The sequence below is a fragment of the Homalodisca vitripennis genome, unplaced genomic scaffold (assembly GCF_021130785.1).
Source record: "Homalodisca vitripennis isolate AUS2020 unplaced genomic scaffold, UT_GWSS_2.1 ScUCBcl_558;HRSCAF=2841, whole genome shotgun sequence".
Lineage (NCBI taxonomy): Eukaryota > Metazoa > Arthropoda > Insecta > Hemiptera > Cicadellidae > Homalodisca > Homalodisca vitripennis.
This window is the reverse complement of record NW_025776680.1, coordinates 32,998-55,525: the sequence shown is the minus strand read 5'-3', so window position 1 is coordinate 55,525 and position 22,528 is coordinate 32,998. Positions and strand designations below refer to the sequence as shown.

The 22,528-nt window shown below is 34.4% G+C and overlaps 1 protein-coding gene across 1 annotated transcript in view; it reads left to right on the top strand.

Annotated features, from left to right (window-relative positions):
* LOC124370831 (WD repeat and HMG-box DNA-binding protein 1-like) overlaps nt 1-15,104 on the top strand; it is a 66,743-nt gene extending 51,639 nt beyond the window's left edge. Inside the window, exons 18-19 of the mRNA XM_046829131.1 lie at nt 13,587-13,793; nt 14,888-15,104. Of these exons, the coding sequence (XP_046685087.1) occupies nt 13,587-13,793; nt 14,888-15,043 (363 nt within the window). The 3' untranslated portion in view covers nt 15,044-15,104. The remainder of the gene's footprint in view (nt 1-13,586; nt 13,794-14,887) is intronic.
* Nucleotides 15,105-22,528: the final 7,424 nt, after the last annotated feature.

Here is a 22,528-nt window from a genome sequence, read left to right as displayed (position 1 = left end):
ATGAGCAAATCAAGAATTGATTCACTTCTTCTTGCTGTTTGACTCAAATGTCACATGTTTTAACGATACACTTGTCACATCCGCTCGCAAATTATAGAAAATTCATTGCTATTCGAGGGTAGGCATAGTTGGTACTTTTATTCTAATAATTTTTTTAATATAGGAATTCACTCATTGGTAAAATATTTTAAACTATTTGTAAATAGTGATTTATTCAAAGTGTATTTAGTGTTAAAAACAATCGTTTTCACGGGAAAAATATTTATTTGAGATAACTACATTTTTAGTTATATATTATCCAAATACTACTACAAATCTCGATTACATTAAATAAGTGCAAAAATGGATCTTTATAAAGCAAAATTATTTTCCTAACTCGTAAATGCAATCAGTTTTTAAATCTAACACGTCATTCCCAGTTTATGAATTTATACAATAAATTTTAATATAATAGAATCATTTATTAAAGTCTATAGTTTTATATTTAAATACGTCCATGACCTTTTTTATTGATACAAAAAGCCAATGTAGTTCCTAAATCTAGCAATAATACTAAATATGATTGTATAAATAAATTGAGAACAAGCAAAGTGATTTCCTTCCTCTTTTTAATCAGCTTTCATTGCGCCCTCTCATGAATGACGTGGTTGGTAAAGTCTATCAATACATTAGAACAGCGTGTATTAAAATTATCGCATGGGTATTGAATTTTTTAACGATGTTTATGACACTGTAGATAGGGAAAAGTGCGTTAGCTGAATGATGAAGAAGTTAATATCTACGCATGTCAATAATTTAACTGTAATTAGGATTTTAGTCCAATGTAAATTTTCATGATAGGCAGGAGTTTGGAAAATGATTGTTTTATGACACATTTTTCATTATATTGCTATTTAATTAGCCAATTGGAATGGAACATCATGTAAGTTTATGTTATGTTAGGCCAACGGTTTTCAATGGTTGAGTGTTCTGAGTGGCGCGTTTATTATCTGGAAAGCGATAGCCTGGAGTTATAAATATTGTTAAAACCTTTCGAGCAAAATAAAGAGTATAACAAAGAAATGCTAATTTTCCACAATATCAAATTCCTTTGATACATAAAAAAATCATTGTAGTAATTTATACTAGTATGCACAAGGGGGCAATTTGTCAGGCCAAAATATTATTTTTGAAAATGTTGAATTTATTGTATTAAATAAATTTACCCCTTTCCTAAAAATATTACAGCTAACAGCTAAGCATTCACGATACAAATATTTACTTTTTGTATGTTGATAACTTCTTCTTTAGTTATTATTTATTTTATGAATATCTTGCCCAAATAATTACTCAATAGAAAAATATGAGGTATTATTAATCTATAGTATACATTTTGTATACAAGTTTTGTGTGCAATACGAAACAAAGGTATTAGTGTTATTACCACTCTCTGGCTAGTGTCTAAACCAAACTCTATAGAGTGACACAGACCATCATCTCTCGGGGGAGAGAGAGCGAGCAGTCGAATGACAAAGAATGAACATCCGCCCCGCTGACCAATATAGTACTCGTACTACCACTACGACGCGACAATAGTACTCCTGTCCGGCGTGCCTTGACCGTGGTCAGCACCTCCTGCACTTGGTCAGGGATTCATTCCTGAGTTTTATAAAACACTTCAATAACTAACGCTCGCTCCCACGTAACTCTATGTTGGCAGCCGATCTTTAAGGTTGACTTTTTGATTATTCCTAATACTGCAATTTTGGGTATTAAAAAAAAATTTCAGATTAATCTCATAACCAGAACTAAAAACTGTTGATGATAAAGATATGAATTTTTAAATTAGGTGCAAGTAGTCTGGCTGAATAAAATGTCATGAATTTATTTATAAAACATTTTTTAACTATTTAAATATTTTGTTAAACATTTTAAAGCTATATTTAATCTTGACAAATTTAATTCACTTTTCACTTTTTATCATCGGCATCGGTCGTTTAATTTAGACTCCATCACAAAAATTTTCTCATTTAAACATATATTAATCGTAAAAATCCTTTAATATTTCTGTATCCCTATATTATTAACTTATTCTCTTACGACTTATATTGAGATAATATGTGAAAAGCTATTACACGTGTTGTCTTTGTTAAACCTTCTGTTTAATGCAGAGTATAACGAGACCTCGGTTTTACAAATGACAATGTAGAGTGTGAAACAGATTTGCTGAGTCTTCTTATTATTCTACTTGTAGATATCTATGATTTGATGTAACTCATTATGTAGTGAGGAATTACTTCCTCCCGTGTTTAGTAACTTTAAATTAGTATTTAGTGGTTTCTTGCAATAAGACGGTAACATTTATATGTTATTTGGAGAAAGGAATGCAAGTATGATTCGTTGGACAAAATGCAGTTAATTATAAACGAAATGGGTTAAGTGAAAGGTTAACATCAAAAGTTACAGTATATGTTTAACATTTAATGGTAAATAAGAAACAGTATTGTGTATTGGCGTCCCGTAGCGTTTAAATGTTGATGGGTTTAAATCCAATCAAATAGGTTTCAGTTCCTTATAGGACATATTTGGTTAGGGATCATAAGTACTATCAGACACGGAACTTTGTGACACACTTTTAAGAACGCCTTGCTTTTAAATTTATGCACCAGACTTAATGCAAACAAATATTCTAAACTCTATGATGGAAGCAGTGATTTAACGCGATTTACTGAGTGTTTATCCATCGCATTTACATAACAGAGCTATATACATAATACATAACACAACTATATACGAAAAACTAAGGCGCGGCGTTGAAGTTTCAAAATCAAGCAACATTGGAAACCTCTTCTATATTTATCCCATAAGAGTATATTTAGGTGTTATTACTGTGTCGTGTAGTGTTTAAATCTATAGAAATATCTTGAATTTGTTTTCATTAAAAATATACTAAAAGCTAATTAACATTCTTTGCAACGACTTGAGCAAGGTATTATTATCGTGAGTATGAATGTGAAAGAATTGGGGAGGGAGAGTTTATTTGGCTAGACCCCCTAATCAAGTGCAATGCACATATGAGTAAAGCAACCTTATTCGGCTTAAGCATTAGGTGTGTAAAAACGTTGAAATTTATTAAAAAATATATATTTTCTTAAACCTTTTTATCGGTACGTTCACACCATTCTCTATTTGGGGCGGTTCCCTAACACAAAGACATTTATAATGATGATCATAAAATAATCAATGTGCAAAATTCGCACCTATAATATTTTACAACAGTTGACATTTAAGAGGCTCTTTTAATTAACTAATTTTTGTAACTGTAGAGACGGAAAATGGGATTTTTGGCTATTTTATAGACCAGTAGGGCGTAGCCCGAAGAGATTTTTGAAATAAGAATATGCATATATTCATCCAGGGAACCCTAAGAATGTCTACGTAAAATTGCAGTACAATGGGTTAAATAGTTAAAGCGTGAAAGCAAAACAAACAAAACATAAGCACTTTTCCATTTATAATATTATTAATACTTTCATGTTATATCTAGGCCTAAAAATCATTGATAATAAGGATAATACATTTTACCGTACATGCTAGAAAAGTGGCTTGTGGGAATATTTTTATTTTATTCATAATAAAATTGTTAAATTATATTTGATTTAAATATAGACATTTTTAAGATATGTGGAATTATAAATGAGTAATTATTTATGAAATACTTTGTCCTTTCCTGAAGTTCTAAATTACGTACAAAAATAAAATTTTGATATCCATCCGTTTTTTTTGGTCCTAATTTACGAACTTGACAAATATTTTATACATTCAATGTATGTAGGTCTTAAAAGCCATTAATAAAGCTTTATATCTACGAGAGTGGTCTGAAAAGTTTCCAACCTAACAAACATGACATCATTTGTGAAATAAAAAAAAAAATCAACATAGTATCCTTGTCACTCTACACACTTTTATCAGCGATACCATCTCTGTAACCCGTAAAAATTGTACTCGGAATATTTTTCTGAAAAATAATTGTTCACGAAGGTGATTTCCTCTTCATTAGACGATCATCTTTGTCCTCCGAGCGCAATTTTGAGATGAAGGAACGAAAAGAATTCGCTTGGGATCGGAGCTGGTGAGTAAGACGGATGGTTATGCAGTTAAACCCGTAATTCCAGGATTTTCGCCATCATAACCGCTAAGGGACGAGAAGGTTCGTAGCTTTGGTGAAACATTATATTCTTTTTATACAAATGTGGGCGTTTATTTAAAAAATTTCTACCTTTACCTTGTCAAGTAATTATGGATAGTATGCTCCTGTAATGGTTTTCCTTTTTGAAGCTAATCGATTAAATTAATTCTATTAATATCGCATAAACAGTCGTCATCTCTTTCCCAACCAAAAAAGCAGCATTTGTTCTTTTTTTGAGTCGGTTCCCCTTTAGTATTTTTCTTTCGGGTGAATAATGGTGTAGTCAAGTTTTATCTACAGTATAATTAATCAGCGCATTTGGATTATTTCGCCTAAACTGCACGAGAAAGCGTTGGATATGTTCATCCTAAAATCTTTTTGGTCTAACGTGAGCAAACGCGACATTAAACGCGCGGACAGCTTTTTCATGCCTAAATGTTGATTTAAAATGTGATAGACACGTTCTTTAGAAATATAACCTGTGATATATTTTTTCGCTTTAATTCGGTGGTCGTCTAACACCATTTGGTTAACTTTGTCGATGATTTCATAGGTAGTTGCAGTTTTTGGACGTCCCGAACGTTCATCGTCTCCCAAGATCCATTTTTAAATGAAGCGGCCCAAAATTTCACTGAGGTAAATGATTTTGCAGAGTTTATATACACAGAATCCAACTCATTTTTTATTTAAGAAGGCGTATTGCCTTTCAAACACAAATATTTAATGGCAGAACGATAATCGTGTCCATATCACAAAAACACTCACATCAACTCACTCGAATGTTACATAAAAACGGCGCGTCGAAAATACTCGTAGCTAAAACTTTTTTGAGTAACTTTCAACAGACGAAATTCAGTATCTTTTGTTAACGAAGCTTCCATCGTCACGTTCAGAAAGCAAACTTTTCAGACCACCCTCGTATATTATTAACCAACTCCGATATGTTTAATACAGAATTAGAATGTGAAAAGATCTATGTTCCTTTTATATACCATCTTTTAATGCAGAGTATAACGAAGATTTATACCATCTGTGAATGTAGAGTGTGAACAGACCTTAGCTACATTTTATGGTTTTATATTATGCTATATGGAAATGTGCTTGTGTAATATCTCATTGCGTAATACCAAAATATTTCTTTCCAAATTCAGTAACTTTAAATTAGTGCTCAGTGGTTTCTTGCAATCAAACATTTAATATGTAACTTGAGGAAGTAAATTCTTATATGATTGTTAAATAAAATACAACCATAATCAGTATAAGCTAAAGTAGTGAAAGACTAACACCACATGTTACATTCGATATTTACAAATTAAAGGGCCAATAAAAAGGGGTAATATAAGAAACAGTATTGCGCATTGGCCTTCTGTATTCTTAAAATTGTTAAAGGTGCCAATGACCAAAAAAATAGGCGAATTTAATAAAATAATAACATTTGTGCGCATTTATTTCTATAAAACATTTTTGGGAAAAGGAATAAATTTTAAAACTTTACAATTAAGTGCAGTACCTGAGAACTAATAATATTTTATAAGATCAGCTCAAGATTTTGTCCACAATAAATTGAAATGTTAAGAACTTATTTGTATAAACTTGGTATAATGTTTATTTTTTAGCTTTTAGTGAATTCAACTCCCTTCAATATCACATAGTTATAATTTAATTTTGTATGGCAGGTTTATTATGAAATGTACAACTTTTATTTTTTATCTCATTCCGTATTTATAATTTTAGGAGATAAATACGTTGCTGGTTATCTTATAGTATAAATTGGTAGATTTAATTCAGCAGTTAGTATGGAATTAGTAGGCCTATACGTGTATACATTCCTGGTCCCCGATCATATTCGAACATTAGTTTAAATTTGAAACAATTCTTAGATTTAAGTTCATCATTGATGATTGGTGTATTATTTTTAAAATATTATTAATGTATAATGTTTACATTCTTTTAGTGTGTTAAGGTGATATATGTGATGTAGATGTTAAAAATTAAAAAAAAAATACTTTGAAGAGTGCTATAAAAATTTGTGATGTTCTGGCAAAATAAAACTGTTATTTTATCTATTTCGAATCCTTTCGCTGATTTGCCGACCACACAACTACCCAGCAATAATTGAGACGCTTGAAGCATAGTATTCTCCGTGTTTAAAACAGGCACTGTCAATTAACTGTTATGTTAAATTTACTACAGGAACGCAACCCATTAACAAATTAAAAAACAGTATTATGACAAAAATGCACAGCATAGATACATTTTACTTACATTAAAAACATGCGCATTACCATATCTATTAATAATTATATATGGGAAAATAATTTAAAATGAAAATCTATTTAATGCGTATGATTTAGAAAACGTCATTATATTGAATTACATGTTTAATATTATGAAATACAATAAATGTCTGTGGGCAATAAGGAGGCCACAGATCAGATACAACAGCAATTTATGTTTTAATATTAATGATTATCCAAGAAGTTCTGTTACATTCACCTAAGGTAATATTATTGATTACCTTAAAATTAAATAAAATATGTGAAATTAATGCTTTATAACTTGGAGTTTTACAAACGAAAGGCAAGTCCAGGTCCTTTCAATAATTTACAATCAAAAGGCAGATGCAGGTCCCTTCCCCTCTTTCTCCCACCACCAACCACACGACCCGCGGACCAACATGTACCGCTTAATTGTACGGTGTATAAAAAGGACCAACATGGACCGCTCATTACACGCGGACCAGCATGTGGACAAAAGTTTTTATATATTAAAAAATATTAGCATACATTTATCAAGCAAGTTATAAAACATAAATGTATGCTGAGAACAAATTCATAATACAGTTATATGATGGTTTAAATAGGGGGCTTGATGGACCTGCATGGGTCGCTGTATAACACAGGACCACCAAGTGCCTCGTTTCCGTAAATATATATATATATATATATATATATATATATATATATATATAACAATATAAGACATTAATTGTCTAGTTGATAATTATACTAGTTATATTATGAGTTTATCTTAAAACAATCATTAAAAGTCTATTTTGTTAATAGAAAAAAAATCATCAATATTATATAAAGGGTTTTTTAATAGCCATTCATAAAGTTTATTTTTATAAATTTTAAGAGGGTATTTTTCTATCAAATGTTTCAATTTGTTATACACCTTCAAGCCAATTATAACATGACTATTCAAAGATTTGCTCAGTCGACAATATTCAATTAAAATGTTATTTTTGTTTCGTGTGTTTATAATTATTATGTGTTTGTGTATGGTTTATTAAGTCCTTATTATTTAAAATGTAAACAGATAAGTCAAACAAATATAAATTAACTATTGTAAGTATTCCTTGGTTAATGAAAACAGGTTTACAATGATCAAGATATTCAGCTTTACCAACAATTCTAACAGCTTTCTTTTGAAGCACCAGTATTTCCTGAACTCTAGCACTATTTCCCCACAGTATTAATCCGTATCTCAAAATTGACTGAAAGTATCCAAAAATATGCAGTCCCGAACATAATTTTCACTTATGCAGCAAGATAGACGTCTCAATAAAAAAATAATTCTAGATAATTTAGTAGACAGAAAATCAATGTGAGGTCCCCATGAAAGATTATTATCAATATGAATTCCTAAAATTTTGATTACACTACTTGATTCAAAATTAAAACTATTTTCAGGAATTGATTTTAAAGTAAACAAAATGTTTTGAGTTTTCGTTTCATTCATTAAAAAAAACCGTTTTCTTTAAACCATATTGATGCCTTGTTTATTGTGGTGTCGGTTAATTTCTTTAGTTCATTCAGGTTATTACTACTATTGAAAAAAGTTGTGTCATCAGCGTAGAGAAGCGTATTAGCATCAACAGCCAATGTTATATCATTTATATATATGATAAAAAGTAAGGGTCCAAGTACAGATCCCTGAGGGACACCGTACTCTATTTTGACTTCCTGTGACCAACTTCCTTTGATGTATACTTTTTGTGTTCTATTGATGAGGTATGATTTTATAAAATCAAGGGCACTTCCATGAATTCCATAATGCTTTAATTTGGCTAAAAGAGTACTGTGTTGTACACAATCAAAGGCCTTACTCAGGTCACATAAAGTGGCCTGAGCAAAGGCCTTATTTTCAAAAGTTGACAGTATATTTCGTATTAGCTTGTCAATGGCATCAATAGTGGATTTACCTCTTCTGAAACCAAATTGTGATGGACTTAAAATTTTATTTTCTTCTAAATAGTCACTTATTTGGTCATAGACCAGTAGTTCTAGTAATTTAGACAAGACTGGGATGACCGAAATTGGGCGGTAGCTACTTGGATCATTATAGGGACCTTTTTTTAAAGACTGGACAAATTCTGGACACCTTCAGTTGCTCCGGAAAAATACCCTGACTCATACACATATTGAAGCAAAGTGTTAGTGGCTCAACAAAAGTATAAATCAATCTCTTTAACAGATTATTGGATATATTGTAGATGTCATTACTATCTGAATTGTTTAGTCTTTTAGCTGCATCAATTGTGTCAGATGGCTTGATTGATTTAAATGATAAAAATGATGAATTAATACAATTAGCTTTTAATGAATTTAAACTACTATTAATAACTGTACCGGTTTTCACTTTAATTTTTTTTATTGAGTCAATAAAAAAATTACTAAAATCTTCTGAAGTAATATCAGTTTGAAGCCTATGGGGTGTACTTTTACTCTTGCTTTTAATTATTTCCCATGCAGCTTTATTTTTATTGTTGCTGGTTTTAATATAATTGGTGTTGTGATTAAGTTTGGCGTTTTTAATAGATAATTTATATTCTTTTTTTAGGTGGTTAAAAAGTTGGAGAAGTTCATTCGAAGGCTCCCTAGAACTTCTGATTAAAGAGTCAAAACATAACAACTTTTCTTTCATATTCCTTAATTCACTAGTGTACCATTTATATTTAAAATTGCTTTTAGCTATAAATGATTTTTTTCTTAATAACTGAGTAATAATTTATATTATTTAAAAGAATTTGAAAAAAGGACCAAAAAGATTGTTCAGCGTCAGTGAACTTAATTTCATTAATTAAATGTTCCCAGTCATAAGCATTCAAACTAGATATTAAGTTGCATATTTCTTGTTTAGGCAAGACAATTTGTAGGTACATGTTTTTTCCAATAAAACCATTTTTATCATTTGGTGGAGAAAGAGCTTGAGTATCTAGCACATTAAGGTCAGCCATTACACCATCATGATCAGAAAAGGGAAAACGAAAAAATATTACAAGAGTTAACCCTATTCTGCCCACAATTGACAAAAATGTTGTCAAGGCAATTTGCACCTCGTGTGGGAGATTGATTCAGACAATAAAAATTGTACTCCCTTAATAAATTTAAAAAATATTTAACAGATGGTTTGTTTTTTGTAATATCAAATTTAATGTTCAAATCGCCTTCAATAACTATTGTATAATTGGCCCATTGAGTTAAATATAATAAAAGATTTTCAAGTTTATTGAGAAAAATATTTTGGTCACCATCAGTTGAATGGTACAATGACACAATAATTAACTTGAATTTATCCAACAATACAGCAGTTACTTCAAAATGAAGTTCTATACAAAATTCTGCAACATCAAGAGGCCTTGCATGAAAATTATTGTGGACAAATATTAATGTTCCTCCTCTAATCCGGTTTGCTCTACAGAAAGCAGAAGCACAGTAAAAACCATTTGGAAATGAAGTTGCTACCACTGATTGTTTAAGAAAATGCTCTGATAAGCAAATGACATATAGGTTCAATTCATTTTGTATGAAAGTTTCTAGAACAGTGGTTTTGCCATTAAGACCTTGAATGTTTAAAAATAGCAATTTTATATTTATAATATTATTTTGTAAACGTGATGTGTTAGAACAATTTTCAAAATGACGAAAGTGCAAATTACCTGGTCTTAAGCTAATTAAATTTCTACAATTAGACTCCTCTCCCCCTCCAAAAAATGACTCGAGACCGATACACCCACAGAGTGCTCCAAAGGACACTGATTATTATCACTTGTGACATTCACCAAAGAAACTCGATCACTTGCAATGCTCTCATTTTGCTCATGGCACTTCACTTGTGAAGATGACGGAAAGTGTTGACCTCAGGTACGGGGCTCTCGTCTGTGACGTCAGTGACAGAGTTGGTCCAAGTACCTCCTTTACTTTCTGAGCTTGAATTTGGTGGATGACTGAAGACTTTTCTTGGCCCAGTTGCCCAGTTTTCTTGGTCTACTTCATGTTTTTTTTCCATTAACCCTGTTCACAAAATCAACTATCATAAAACCAAGTTTTCTCTTTCCTTTATAGTTTAAATGCAGACTGTTGTGTGAAGTGATAACGCTGGAAAGAATCCAAATCAATGAGGTGAACATTGTCCATTCTTAAAACAATTTCTCTTATGTAACTATTAGTCAGGGCTAGATCATAGTGTATTGAGTTGTCATGGTGTACATCATGTCTAGGGGGGATTGTTGTTACACACACTGGCTTAGACCTACTCAGAATTTGTAATTCATTTTCCATTTTTTTATAAATAACTTGAGGAGATCCTTTTAAAATATCATTTGTTCCTGCAAGTATTATTATACGACGTTGTAGAGATTTAGCTGCTTGGTTGTAGACCTGTTGGACATCGGCTCCAGATTTAACTACTCCATCCACATAAATCTTTCCCTTACTGCATGAACCAATAATCTCTGGTAGTCCTTTACCTTGGCTGTCAGCGTACAATTCTACTTTTATTTTGTCAATTGAAAGTTCATAGTTGCTGTCATGGCGATACTCATGAACATGATTTGTCCTTTTTTTACTTGTTGTGTTAGTTTTGTATACATAATTTTTATTTTTATTAGACTCCTTTATCTGTAGTAAATTGTTTTTTTCAGTAAGTACATGGAAGCTATTTGATGTTAAGATAGCAGTTTCCCTTTCAGCAAATATTTTGTGTTTGGGTGTTTAATTTATAACGCTTTGACCGTCTTTCAAACTGCCATGGGTTTTTTGGTTGTGTTTCTTTCACCTGATATGTAGTCATATTGCTGTCACTTTCAGAGTTCAATGTCACAGGCTTTGTGTTTGCACTTACCACAATATTGCCTACTTGAGCTCGAGGTCGAGTAGAGGTAGATACAAAGTGCTTAAACATCATGTCAGATACAGTCTGACAATTCAGCAGTAAATGTGGATAGTTGTGCCAGAGTAGTGCCAGTTGGGAGTGTTTTGTTAAGATGTCAGAGTGACGAATTGTGCATACTAATCTGCTGCCTGTGTTACCCAGTGGATCCAAAGAACCACAACCTATCAGTTGTATAAGAATGTCTGTGAAAATTGTTAAGTAAATTCCACAGTCAAACAGTATTAGGCTGTTGAGGGACTTCGACAATTTGAAAAAGGACATCACCTTCCACACCCAAGTGCTCATGGACCTTCTCAGCCACCTTCTGTGCATGTTCCCTGTTGTATGTGCCACATGAATCGAAGTATAGAAATTTTTGCAGGTTTCTTACAAACAACATAAGGCTCCAATGAGATCCTTCTGTTTTGTATGAGCATTGAGTGTTCTCTGGATAATTGTCTTGCACATCTTGCTTCAAGTCATGAATTGGGAAGAGAACATAGTTTTTATTAAATAATTGTAAAGGCTCAAGTAAATGGTCATAGTCTTAAAGGCATTTGATAGCATGGGTTACTACCGTATTCATAAGTAAGATTGTTTTATCAGACTTTGTGATTAAGGATGTTAGCGTATCATAATACAGCTGGATAGTATCATCAGTAACCCACTTATTTTCTAATAAAGAGAGACTAATAGAACTTTTCTCATTGGTATTGGTGCTCTTTGTACTTTGAGGTTTTTTTTACTTTGTCCACATCTATATTACTCGTATTAGTCTCTGTCTGCACTGATTCAGTATTTGGAGTTTTATTTAATGGGTTTTGATAGAGTAATGAGGGACTTGAAGAGGTTGTTTTATTAATTCCTGAAACATTCTTTTTTTGTTTATTTGAGGGGGTTTTCTGATGAAGTAGAGACGAGGATGATTGACACCTTTGTGTTTTTATCCAATTTTTTCTATCTGAGACAGAGCCAGTTTGTAACTTTCTTTATGTTTTTTTGCTATAGAGTCGAGAGTATATTTCATTTTACATTCGTTATAATTAACAATATCCGTTTTATTAACGAAAACTATTAACGAAATCCGTGTAGATAAACTGGTAGCTTTCAGTGGGTCATTGGTTTCTGGGTTACATTTAAAAAATAACTTTTCCCTCCCTCCCATATACCAGTTATCAATCATAATCATCCAAATGAATATTCTTCGACATTTTAGTCATTGTGCTTAAAGATACCTTTTAACTAAACTATTACTTTCTCCAAATTTGTTCTTCTATACCGTAGTCAAAATGTATTATTTTTGAAAATTAAAAAATAATTTTACAGCATTTATTTTGTGCTCACCGTTAGTTAACTCTTTCTAAGACGGTTTCATTAATTAAGTAAAATTTTTATAACATGTTCACAAAAGTAATATATTAAGAAGTAAATTAAGTTGTCACCAGACCTTTAAGACTGAATATCTTTTACACTAGTGGTTCGAGAAGCAAATTTTAGAAGTTGATCTTTATTCTGTTTTATGTCATAAATAATGGAAGAACCTATAGTATATTCTTCCATTATCTTGTACCTATTCTTTAGAAACATTTTATGATGTCAAGCTTTTGCTGAATAGTAAGCGTAACATGCTTAAGTTTTTTGCCACTTTACTTGTAGAAATGCACAGTTTAGAAAACAACACAGTAAGTTAGTTACAATACATCAAACAGACCGAAAATATTGTACAGTTTTGTACTGTACCGTACACCACTTACAATTAACAAGCTGTCTAGCAGGGACTGATGTAAACATCAAACTGACACATAAATGGCGGGCGCTCGTTGTCAGTAACCTTTGGTATGGCCTCTCCCGACTGAATCAGAAATTTTTTGACCATTCTTACTCATTTTAATACAAAAACTAAATACTTAGGCACTGTCAGTTGCAACCAAATACTTTTTAAATACTTAATGTAGCATACTTTCGCAAGATTGATGCCAGACAATTGAAAGTGCCGAATCATCAGGTGCTGGATTAGCGGACTTTTACTGAATTATGATTTTGTAAAAATTTTATTTTTTATATATTCTTAAAACACCAATCGATGTATTTTTTGTGTACATTACATAAAATTTAAAAATATGATTTTAGTTTTAAGAAAGTTTTATTCATACAAGATGTTTTATCACTGTATTTTGTAACCATACTATAAGCAGATAATTAACTAAATATTGTACTCTGAGGTAAGATTGTATTTGAATCTAGTAACTGTATATTACAGAAAAGAACTTCAAATGAAAATAAACCAAAGAAAAACCCTTTCATGGACTGGTTCTCGAGCAATAAAGAAAGCTTGGAGGAGGAGTTCCCAGATTTAGATTCCGGAGAACTGACCAAGGTTGCTCTCAAAAGGTTCAAGGAGGAACAGAAAGGGAAGCCTGCCAGCCAAAACATGAAGAAGTTCTTTGGTTCTACAACCAACCGAGAGGTACACCATTTCGCTGATAGTTGTAGAAGATTAACCCTTATAACGTCAGTATATCTTTTCACGACTTCCAGCAAACGGCACAATATTAAAAAAAAATTTTAAATGTGTAAAGTTCATTTTTATTTTTACTTTCTATAATTATGGTAAGTATAAAAAAGTAAAAATTTTTAAAATTATCTTGTACGTACATATATTTATGGGACATTAAATTGAAGATATAAATAAAGTCAAAATAAAAGGCACACAAAATTTTTTTAGCTAAACTATAAACATTACCAGACAATTATATAAATATAATTAAAATAAATTATATATAATAAAATTAAAAATAAATAAAAACCATATAAACAGAAAACACGACGAAGGAAACCGACTCAGCGATGGTTAGACACGCGCTACCTGATGCCAAACTACAAACAAAAGTGCGCGCGCTGTACGGCGTCTGTGCAGTGTGGCGGGGAGTGTGTCTAGACACCGCGTCTATTGTTTCGAACAATGTAACGCGACAGCTATATTTTGACACTTGACATAGGTCAATAACCCACACACATGGTTGACGCATACCGTTAGTGACATTGATCGGATTTAAAAGGAACTTAAATTTGCTATAGACGCAGTTTTGTGTCGATGCGCCGTACCGCGTCTTTGCCGTTTGGAGATAGTTTGTCTATGCGCCATACGGCGTCCGTGACGTTATAAGGGTTAAACTTAATCCATTAAATTTAAAACTACAATATTTCTAAAAGAAACTATATAACAGTTATGATTGATTAATTTTAATCCAAGTTTTCTCCAATAAAAATACAGGAGCTCTTAATATTTACTTATTTTAATCAAATAAAAATTAGCTAGTGTATTTCTCCACGTCTGTGTAAGCAATTTCAATCACATTCATAAGTTGGTTTCATGCAAAAATGTGTTTCCATCACATATGATAAATGTTAACTTTTCTCATTTTATACTTCTTCATTAATAAGATAGTAATTTACCTACTTATTTTGTAAGGCATGTTGATACATACCTAATCTATTTTTAAAGTAAATCATAAAATATGAAGGTTCATTCAGTGTTTTACAATACCGTTTCCTTTGCAGAACAAGACTGAAAATGAGAAAGAAAGTACAGCAACCAATGATGATCTCGAATCAAAGAAACGGAAAAATTCCGAAGATGAAACATCTCAAAGCCCACAGCCTAAGAAAATATCTGCAGCCTCAAAGTTAAAAATGTTTTCATTTGTGAAGCCCTGATGCCTGATGTGTTGTTTACTTGCAAATGTTTCACATACAATTTGGGAAAAACTATTTTATTTTTAAAACTAATTAACTGGTAGAAATATCCATGGACATAAACTTTTAATAGTGTCTCATTATAAAATGTTTTTTAGATTTTATGAGGTGAATCATAGATTATTGTTTAGTTCTCTGTGAGTTCTTAAATGAAAATGTAATATTGAGAATGTGAGAGTAACTCTGATCCAAGATCGACCCACTCTCCTTGCAACTTTGATGTTAAGTAATGAAAGATATATATTCAAATATAAAGTGTAAAAAAAATGAAATTTTTTCAATTTATTTGTGTCTGTACAATATATTTGTAAATACATTTATTTTCCAACAAGTATTAGCATTTTTTTATCCTTTTTATATGCTAAGATATAAATTGTTGAAATCTTATAAAATTATGACCAATCTCTACTTTTGGTTGGACTGATTTAACTTATTAAATGAACTTGACCAAGGTTTTAAGCCTACAAACAATACTTATTCTTGTTGATATTTAAAAACTATAACCTTTATTGTGTTAACATGAATTAATATATAATGTACAAATCTTAGAACTAGTAGTAATATTATACTCAGAATGTTGAAACTACACCCAAGAGATTTCTTCTGGCAGAGCCTACAAGCAAAGTTAAGATATACGAAGGCCATTTTTTTTCAACCTCCAATCTTACACCATGATGGCCAGACAAGTGACAGGTTAGCGGTGTGGGCAGTAGTTGATTGCACATCTTTCCCATTACATTTGTCACTGCTGAGTTCAAGTATCCAATATTTGTTGAACTTTAGTTGCATAAACATGGCCGCTTCTATTGATTATCCTGCCTAATGTGGATTGTGGAGTGTTATTCGTGAAAGAAGGGAATAGTGCAATAGAAATCTTTGGAGATAGTGACTTGGTTATGGAGAAAACGATGGTATTGTGCGTGAATGGTGTTGAAAGTTTAAAGATGGCCGAATCAATTTACCGAATCAAATTCAAGGTTTACGTACATTGTACGGCAATTGTCATATATTTTTAAGTTTAAAATTTTTCATACTTCCATCTAAATTCCTTTCCAACATACAATCTCCATACTCACTCATCTATGCAATCATTCAAACTACTATTATCCCAACAGTGGTCAGTCTTTCAATTAACCTAAGGTAACCTAATTAACAAATTATCACAGTTTTGTAAATAATATTTTGCTTTTAGTTCTGTACTGCAAGCATCGCTGCAAGTCTGTGAGCAAATCACTGATCGCTAAAATCTCTTTTTGTCGTATTTTGTGTTTGAAAACCCTTAAATAGATAACTTAATCAGTAAGTTATAAGTCTGCTTTGTATGTTAGCGGAAAGAACGCTGATCGGCAGTACACAAATTAATCGACCACTAAAATGTGTTTTTAACACACTTTGTTAATGAGAACCAGTTGATAGATCACCTAATTATCAATAAGCAATGTTACTTGTTTGCTGCATCTATACGTAGATGTCGACTACTCAACAGATGATTGCTTATTTTTTATTACTTCGCAATTTTTGTAGTTGCATAAGCTTTTTTATGATCTAGAATGAAGTGTCAATCCATGTACTGGAAGAGCCGAATTTCACAGAGTCAAATACCTTGAATGAGGAAGTCAAAATTTAAAACAATTTTTTTTATATCCATGGGATTGTGTACCTTCACTGAATTCCTGAAGGTCCAAGAGTTAATCAATATTACTGTCTTGAGGTACTTTCTAAACTACGTCAAAGAAGGAAAAAATGCCCCAAAATGTGGAAGAACAAATCATGGGTTCTCCGCCAATACAATGCATCAGCTCATTCCATGTTATCTGTCTAGAGATTCCTAGCCAAGTAAAGCATCCCAGTGTTACAGACATCCACCTTATTCACCAGATCTTGCTACATATGACTTCTACCTGTTCCCTTAGATGAAATCTGCATTATAAGGAACAAGTTTGGAGGAAGCTATAAAAGAGAAAGCGGCATGTGTTCTAAAGGAGCTGACAGAGGATGACTTCCAGCGGTGTTTCGAACAATGAAAAATTCTCATGGAGCATTATAGGGATAGAGAAGGAATGTACGTTAAAGGTAACAGTAAGTGATTGTGTATAAAATAAAAATAAAATATTTAACAATGCCAGTCTCATTATTTAATTGCCGCACCTCATATTTTATAAACTGTGTTTAGGAATCTCATGAGTTTATATTTTAGGCCTATGAGAAAAAGTAAAAAACATAGGTTCACACAAAAAGTAATGTTATCTTTACAGTTTTGTGGGTAGTAAAATAATTGTTAGTGTATGTGTACAAATTTAGTTGTTGCACATAGTAGTAACATTTGTTTTTTTAAGTACTATTTTGCATAAGAAACTGGAAAAATTTCAAACAATTTTTGGTAAGTACCATTTTTGTTCTTTTTTAATATAATAAATTAGAAATATATGCGTGTTTTATGTGTTTTTTAATTAAAAATCTATCTGAAAGAAAAAAAAAAAAAATTAAGAGCCTATCTAAAACTATTTTGGTTTAATAAATGTTTACGTATAATGTTACAAAATTGCTAAAATAGGCTTGGCATTTTCCAACAGTAACTTGAGTGAAACCAATGGCATTTTTCGGACAATTATATATTAAGTTCTAGCAATATTACAAGGCATATTCAGAAAGTAGAAGACCAAGAGGAAGACCGAGAGGAAGATGGGAGGACCAAGTGTGGAAAGACATAGAGAGAAGGGGACTACAGAAAATACAGGTGGATGAAGAGGAGACCTGGAACGATAGACTAAAGTGGAGGAGGCTGTGTACGACGACCCGTGAGAACGGAAACGTCTGACGATGATGATGATGATGATGATGATGATTCAGAAAGTAAATGTATTGGGGCTCTCACAGCCGGGAGGACTTTTTCTTTTAACATGTTGGCTACACTGCCGTGTAACCTGATTCTTCCCCTTCATAATGAGACTAGTTCTAGGTCAGTACATTGAGAACTGTAGATACAATACATTTAGTGAAAAATATCAATATAATCTCCATCGAAGTGCGGAATACACGGTTTCATTCATTATCTCGTCAAGAAAGGAACAACAGATGAGGTTTATAATGCAGTTGCAATTTATCTTTATGGAGTTTGTAGTGTCTCAAAAACTCTTGACTGGCCTCCGCTTGATTCAACTTCTGTTGGTCTGTCAAATGTTTTGGTACCCACCTCTCGAAAATTTTGTGATATCCAAGTGTTTTTCTGCTTGTTTCATGTAGCAGAGATCTGGAGATTTGCGGAAATATCACAGAAAGTTCATCCACAGTCAATCTGTGATCGAGACAGAATGCATTTTCAAGTTTTTTCTAGAATTTTGTCTCACTTAAAAAATCATGCACAGACACACGACCGTTTTTAAATTTGTGATACAACTTGAACGATTCATAGGTTTATCACTGTAGGCAGTTCTTTACCTACCTCATTGTAAAACTAAACTGGATTTTTTCCTTCCGAACGAGATAACAGATGAATCCGCGTATTTTTCACTAAATGTATTGTTACATCAACAGTAAAGTTTTCAACAAACTGACCTCGAACCGGTCTTGTTTCGGAGAGGAGGAATCGGCCGTGTAGCCAATATGTAAAAAGAAAATCCTTACAGCCGTGAGAGCCTCAGTACATGTACTTTCTGGATATGCCTTGTATATGTTCTTAATACCTTCACTGTGGTACGAGTTACGTACCAAAGTAAGGACAGTTGGGATAGTAGCAATGTGGTTCATCTCAGTCAATGATTGTGTTAAGTATGAGTGTTAAGATGTCATCTCATGTGTAATCAATAGAATACTGTGCATCCAAAATTCATCATTTACAAATATGTAAAATAAAGCAGTTTTATCAGTTTATTAGTATCAAGTTTTCAGTTAAAGCTGTAAACAATTGACAAGGCTAATTTTTTTGTTAAAAATTAAATTATCTGTAACTTTGTGCTAATTTGAAAAACAAGATATATACCAACCTCATATTTTCTGTACCACAGATTGATGAGACAATGGCATATACTCAATTCTTACATCACATCTTTCTCATATATGTAGCCCGAGGCCTCTGGTAGCACACCCAAGGCTACCTACAGAGAGGTCGCAGCGATCAAAATGGCCATAGCCCTCGAAGGCTACCCCGGAAGCGAAGCTTAGTGCAGAGCAAGGAGAAGCCATCGAGGACGCAATTATGGAAGAAATCCAAACCCCTGGAGGATGGTTCCGTTCCATCGTTTGCGGGCACCTACCTAGAGAAAGGTGTTTTAATTGCTTCCTGCATCAACGAGCACACCAAACGTTGGCTGGAAGAAGTTATTCAAAGAATAAAACCTCTGGGAGATGAACATCTCTCTGAGAGTGGGTCTGCGTAAGGTCATCTTGAGGTCCACTAGGGTGTTTTTCAGAGCTCACCCGAAGCTTCTGAAGAAGACACCTGAAAAGGTACTTGAGATGTTCAATAAGCAGAACCCCAACCTGAATGTAAACGAGTGGAAAATCCTTCCATCCAAGCCAGACCCGAAAGGTTACGGATTCGTCTGCTTCCTGGACGAGGTCTGCTACAAGGCTGTGAAGGCTTCCAACTGTAGAGCCAACTTAGGGACTCTGGCAGGTCTCAATTGTCTCCTCGACAGTCAAGGACAATGCCACGAGTTCTACAAATCAGCCTTCTGCCAGTTCTTCCTCAAGGAGGGATTTGATCTGGCATTGATTCAAGAACCATGGCTTCACCAAGGGAGAGTGGCGGGCCTAAATGAAACCAAAGGTAAGTTAATTTACTGTACCTCTCTAAGGAATGTCAGAACCTGCATCCTGTTGAAGAGAGGCTTGGATTTTCTAACCCTCAACGAATTCTGCTCCAGAGATCTCACTGTGGGCACACTGACCTGGAAGAATGGAGGCATAGTGCAGAGCACAATTGTAGGCTCCGTATACTTGCCATATGATGCCAGGGAACTCCCCTCCATCAAGAGACCTAGAGCTCCTGGTGGAAGAAGCACAAGCCAGACGTCAACAACTTCTTCTAGGTTGTGACGCCAACGCCCATCACTCTGCTGGATGGGGCAGCACCAACACTAACCCCAGAGGTGAGGCACTTTTACAATTTCTTCTAAGTAGGGACCTATTTATATGTAATAAAGGTAACCGCCCTACGTTCGCAACACGAATTAGACAAGAAGTTATTGACATAACAATCTGCACACAAGGTATACTTGGAATGGTTGATAAGTGGCACGTAAGCGAAGAGGCCTCATTATCGGATCACAGGTATATCCGCTTTAACTTGCAAGATGAGGCTGCAGAGGTCCTCTATCGCAATCCCAGGAGGACTGACTGGTTGGGATATAAGTCTGACCTTCAGTCACAGTTGGGATCGGTAGGCGGGAAGGGTGCGATGCTTCACAGACATAGATCAGATAGCTTCTGACCTGCAGAATGCTATAATCAATAGCTTCCACGACAATTGCCCATTGCGACGGGGGAAGAGTCGAACCAATACTAAGTGGTGGACTGCGGACCTCGCTCGCAAAAGGGCTAATGTCAGGAAGCAGTACAATCAATGCAAAAGGAGCCGTATCTGGGAGTCCTATCATAGAGCTCTAACAGAATACAGCCTAGCAATTAAAAAAGCAAAACAAAGTTTCCTGGAGGCAGTTTACACAGAAGGTAAATGAGTTAAGCGCGGCAGCTAGACTGCAACGCTTACTAAGCCTCAAGTCCAACCGGTCACTTGGGATCTTTAAGGTCCCAGGGAGGTCAACACACTTCCGGGGTCTAGTGATAGCCTCAAAACTTCTCCTTGAGACTCACTTCCCTGATTGTATCTTTGAGAATGACGACACTGGAACGTCTGGTAACCACGAGGCAGGCTCACGGCCAAGAGCTTGTCGTGGTAGCTGGGCCATTGCCAGAAGGATTGTCACTCTCTCTAAAGCCAAATGGGCAATTTCTAAATTTGCCCCTTTCAAATCTGCAGGAGGGGATGGAATTTTTCCGGCCCTGCTTCAAACAAGGGCCGGAGAATCTCCTTACCCTTCTATGTGAACTATTCAGGGCGAGCCTAGCCTATGGGTACATACCACAAGTCTGGCGTCTCAACAGGGTGGTCTTCATCCCTTAAAAAAGGGAGATCGGACTACTCTGTCCCTAAATCTTTTTCGTCCCATCAGTTTATCTTCGTTTCTACTGAAAACATTAGAAAGACTGGTGGAGAGGCACCTGAGAAAGGGAGTTTCTCTCAGACACTCCCCTTCATCGCAACCAACATGCATACCAGCAAGGCAAATCCTGTGAATCAGCACTGCACCAACTAGTCAGTAGGATTGAGGATAGCCTGTCCGCCAAGGAATTGGCATTGTGCACCTTCATAGACATTGAAGGAGCTTTCGACAATGCCAAATTCACTGCAATGGTAAGTGGAGCACAGCGACGTGGCCTCGAGCCAGCTCTGTGCCGGTGGCTTAGGGCCATGCTGTGCTCCAGACGGATCAGGCCGATCTCAATGAAGTATCGCTTGTGATCGCACCCACAAGGGGATGTCCTCAAGGAGGCATCCTGTCACCTCTACTGTGGAATCTAGTAGTAGATGGTCTACTTGAGGACCTTACTAACAACGGAATCTATGTCAAGGATATGCAGACGACATAGTCCTTATGGTACAGGGAAAATATACAAATGTTGTTGTTGATATCATGAATACCAACCTTCAACATGTACACAACTGGTGTCAGGGAGAGGGACTGAAAGTAAATCCCTCTAAGACAGTAGTTGTACCATTCACTAGAAAAAAGAACCTAGAGTCTCTTTTCTAGGCTGAAAACTCGCATCCACTCAGCTGGAGTGGTCAAAGACAGTCAAATATTTAGGACTGACTCTAGACCATAAGCTTACGTGGAATGATCATCTTAATAATATCCTGCACAAAGCAAAGTGGGCGCTCATGACGTCCCAGGAGGACTTGCAGGAATCTCATGGGGCGTAAAACCCCATATAGCACTATGGCTTTACAAAGCAGTTGTAAGGCCTCAAATCACTTATGGTTCATTAGTCTGGTGGACAAAGGTGAATCAGGTAACTGCCAAAGCCAAGCTTGAAAGCTTACAAAGGCTTGGCACAATCTTTGTAACCGGAGCATTCAGGAGCAGTCCCTCCAGCGACCCTCGAGGTGGCTTTAGGACTTCTACCTCTTGATGTCCATATAAAAGCTGAAGCGCGTAAGTCAGCTTATCGGCTGATGGTTGCTGGCTTGTGGAGGAATGGCGCGTCTAACGCGAGCCATGGCGCCATCACTGAAGCTGTAAACCCAAGCGCTATTCTCGAAATGGTCTCCGACACAATGAGAACGGAGTTCGTATTCAATAAGCCATTCTCTGTTGACTTCTACTCCAGAGATGAGTGGAAATCGCAAGATAACATCCCAACAATAAGAAAGAGCTTTGTCTG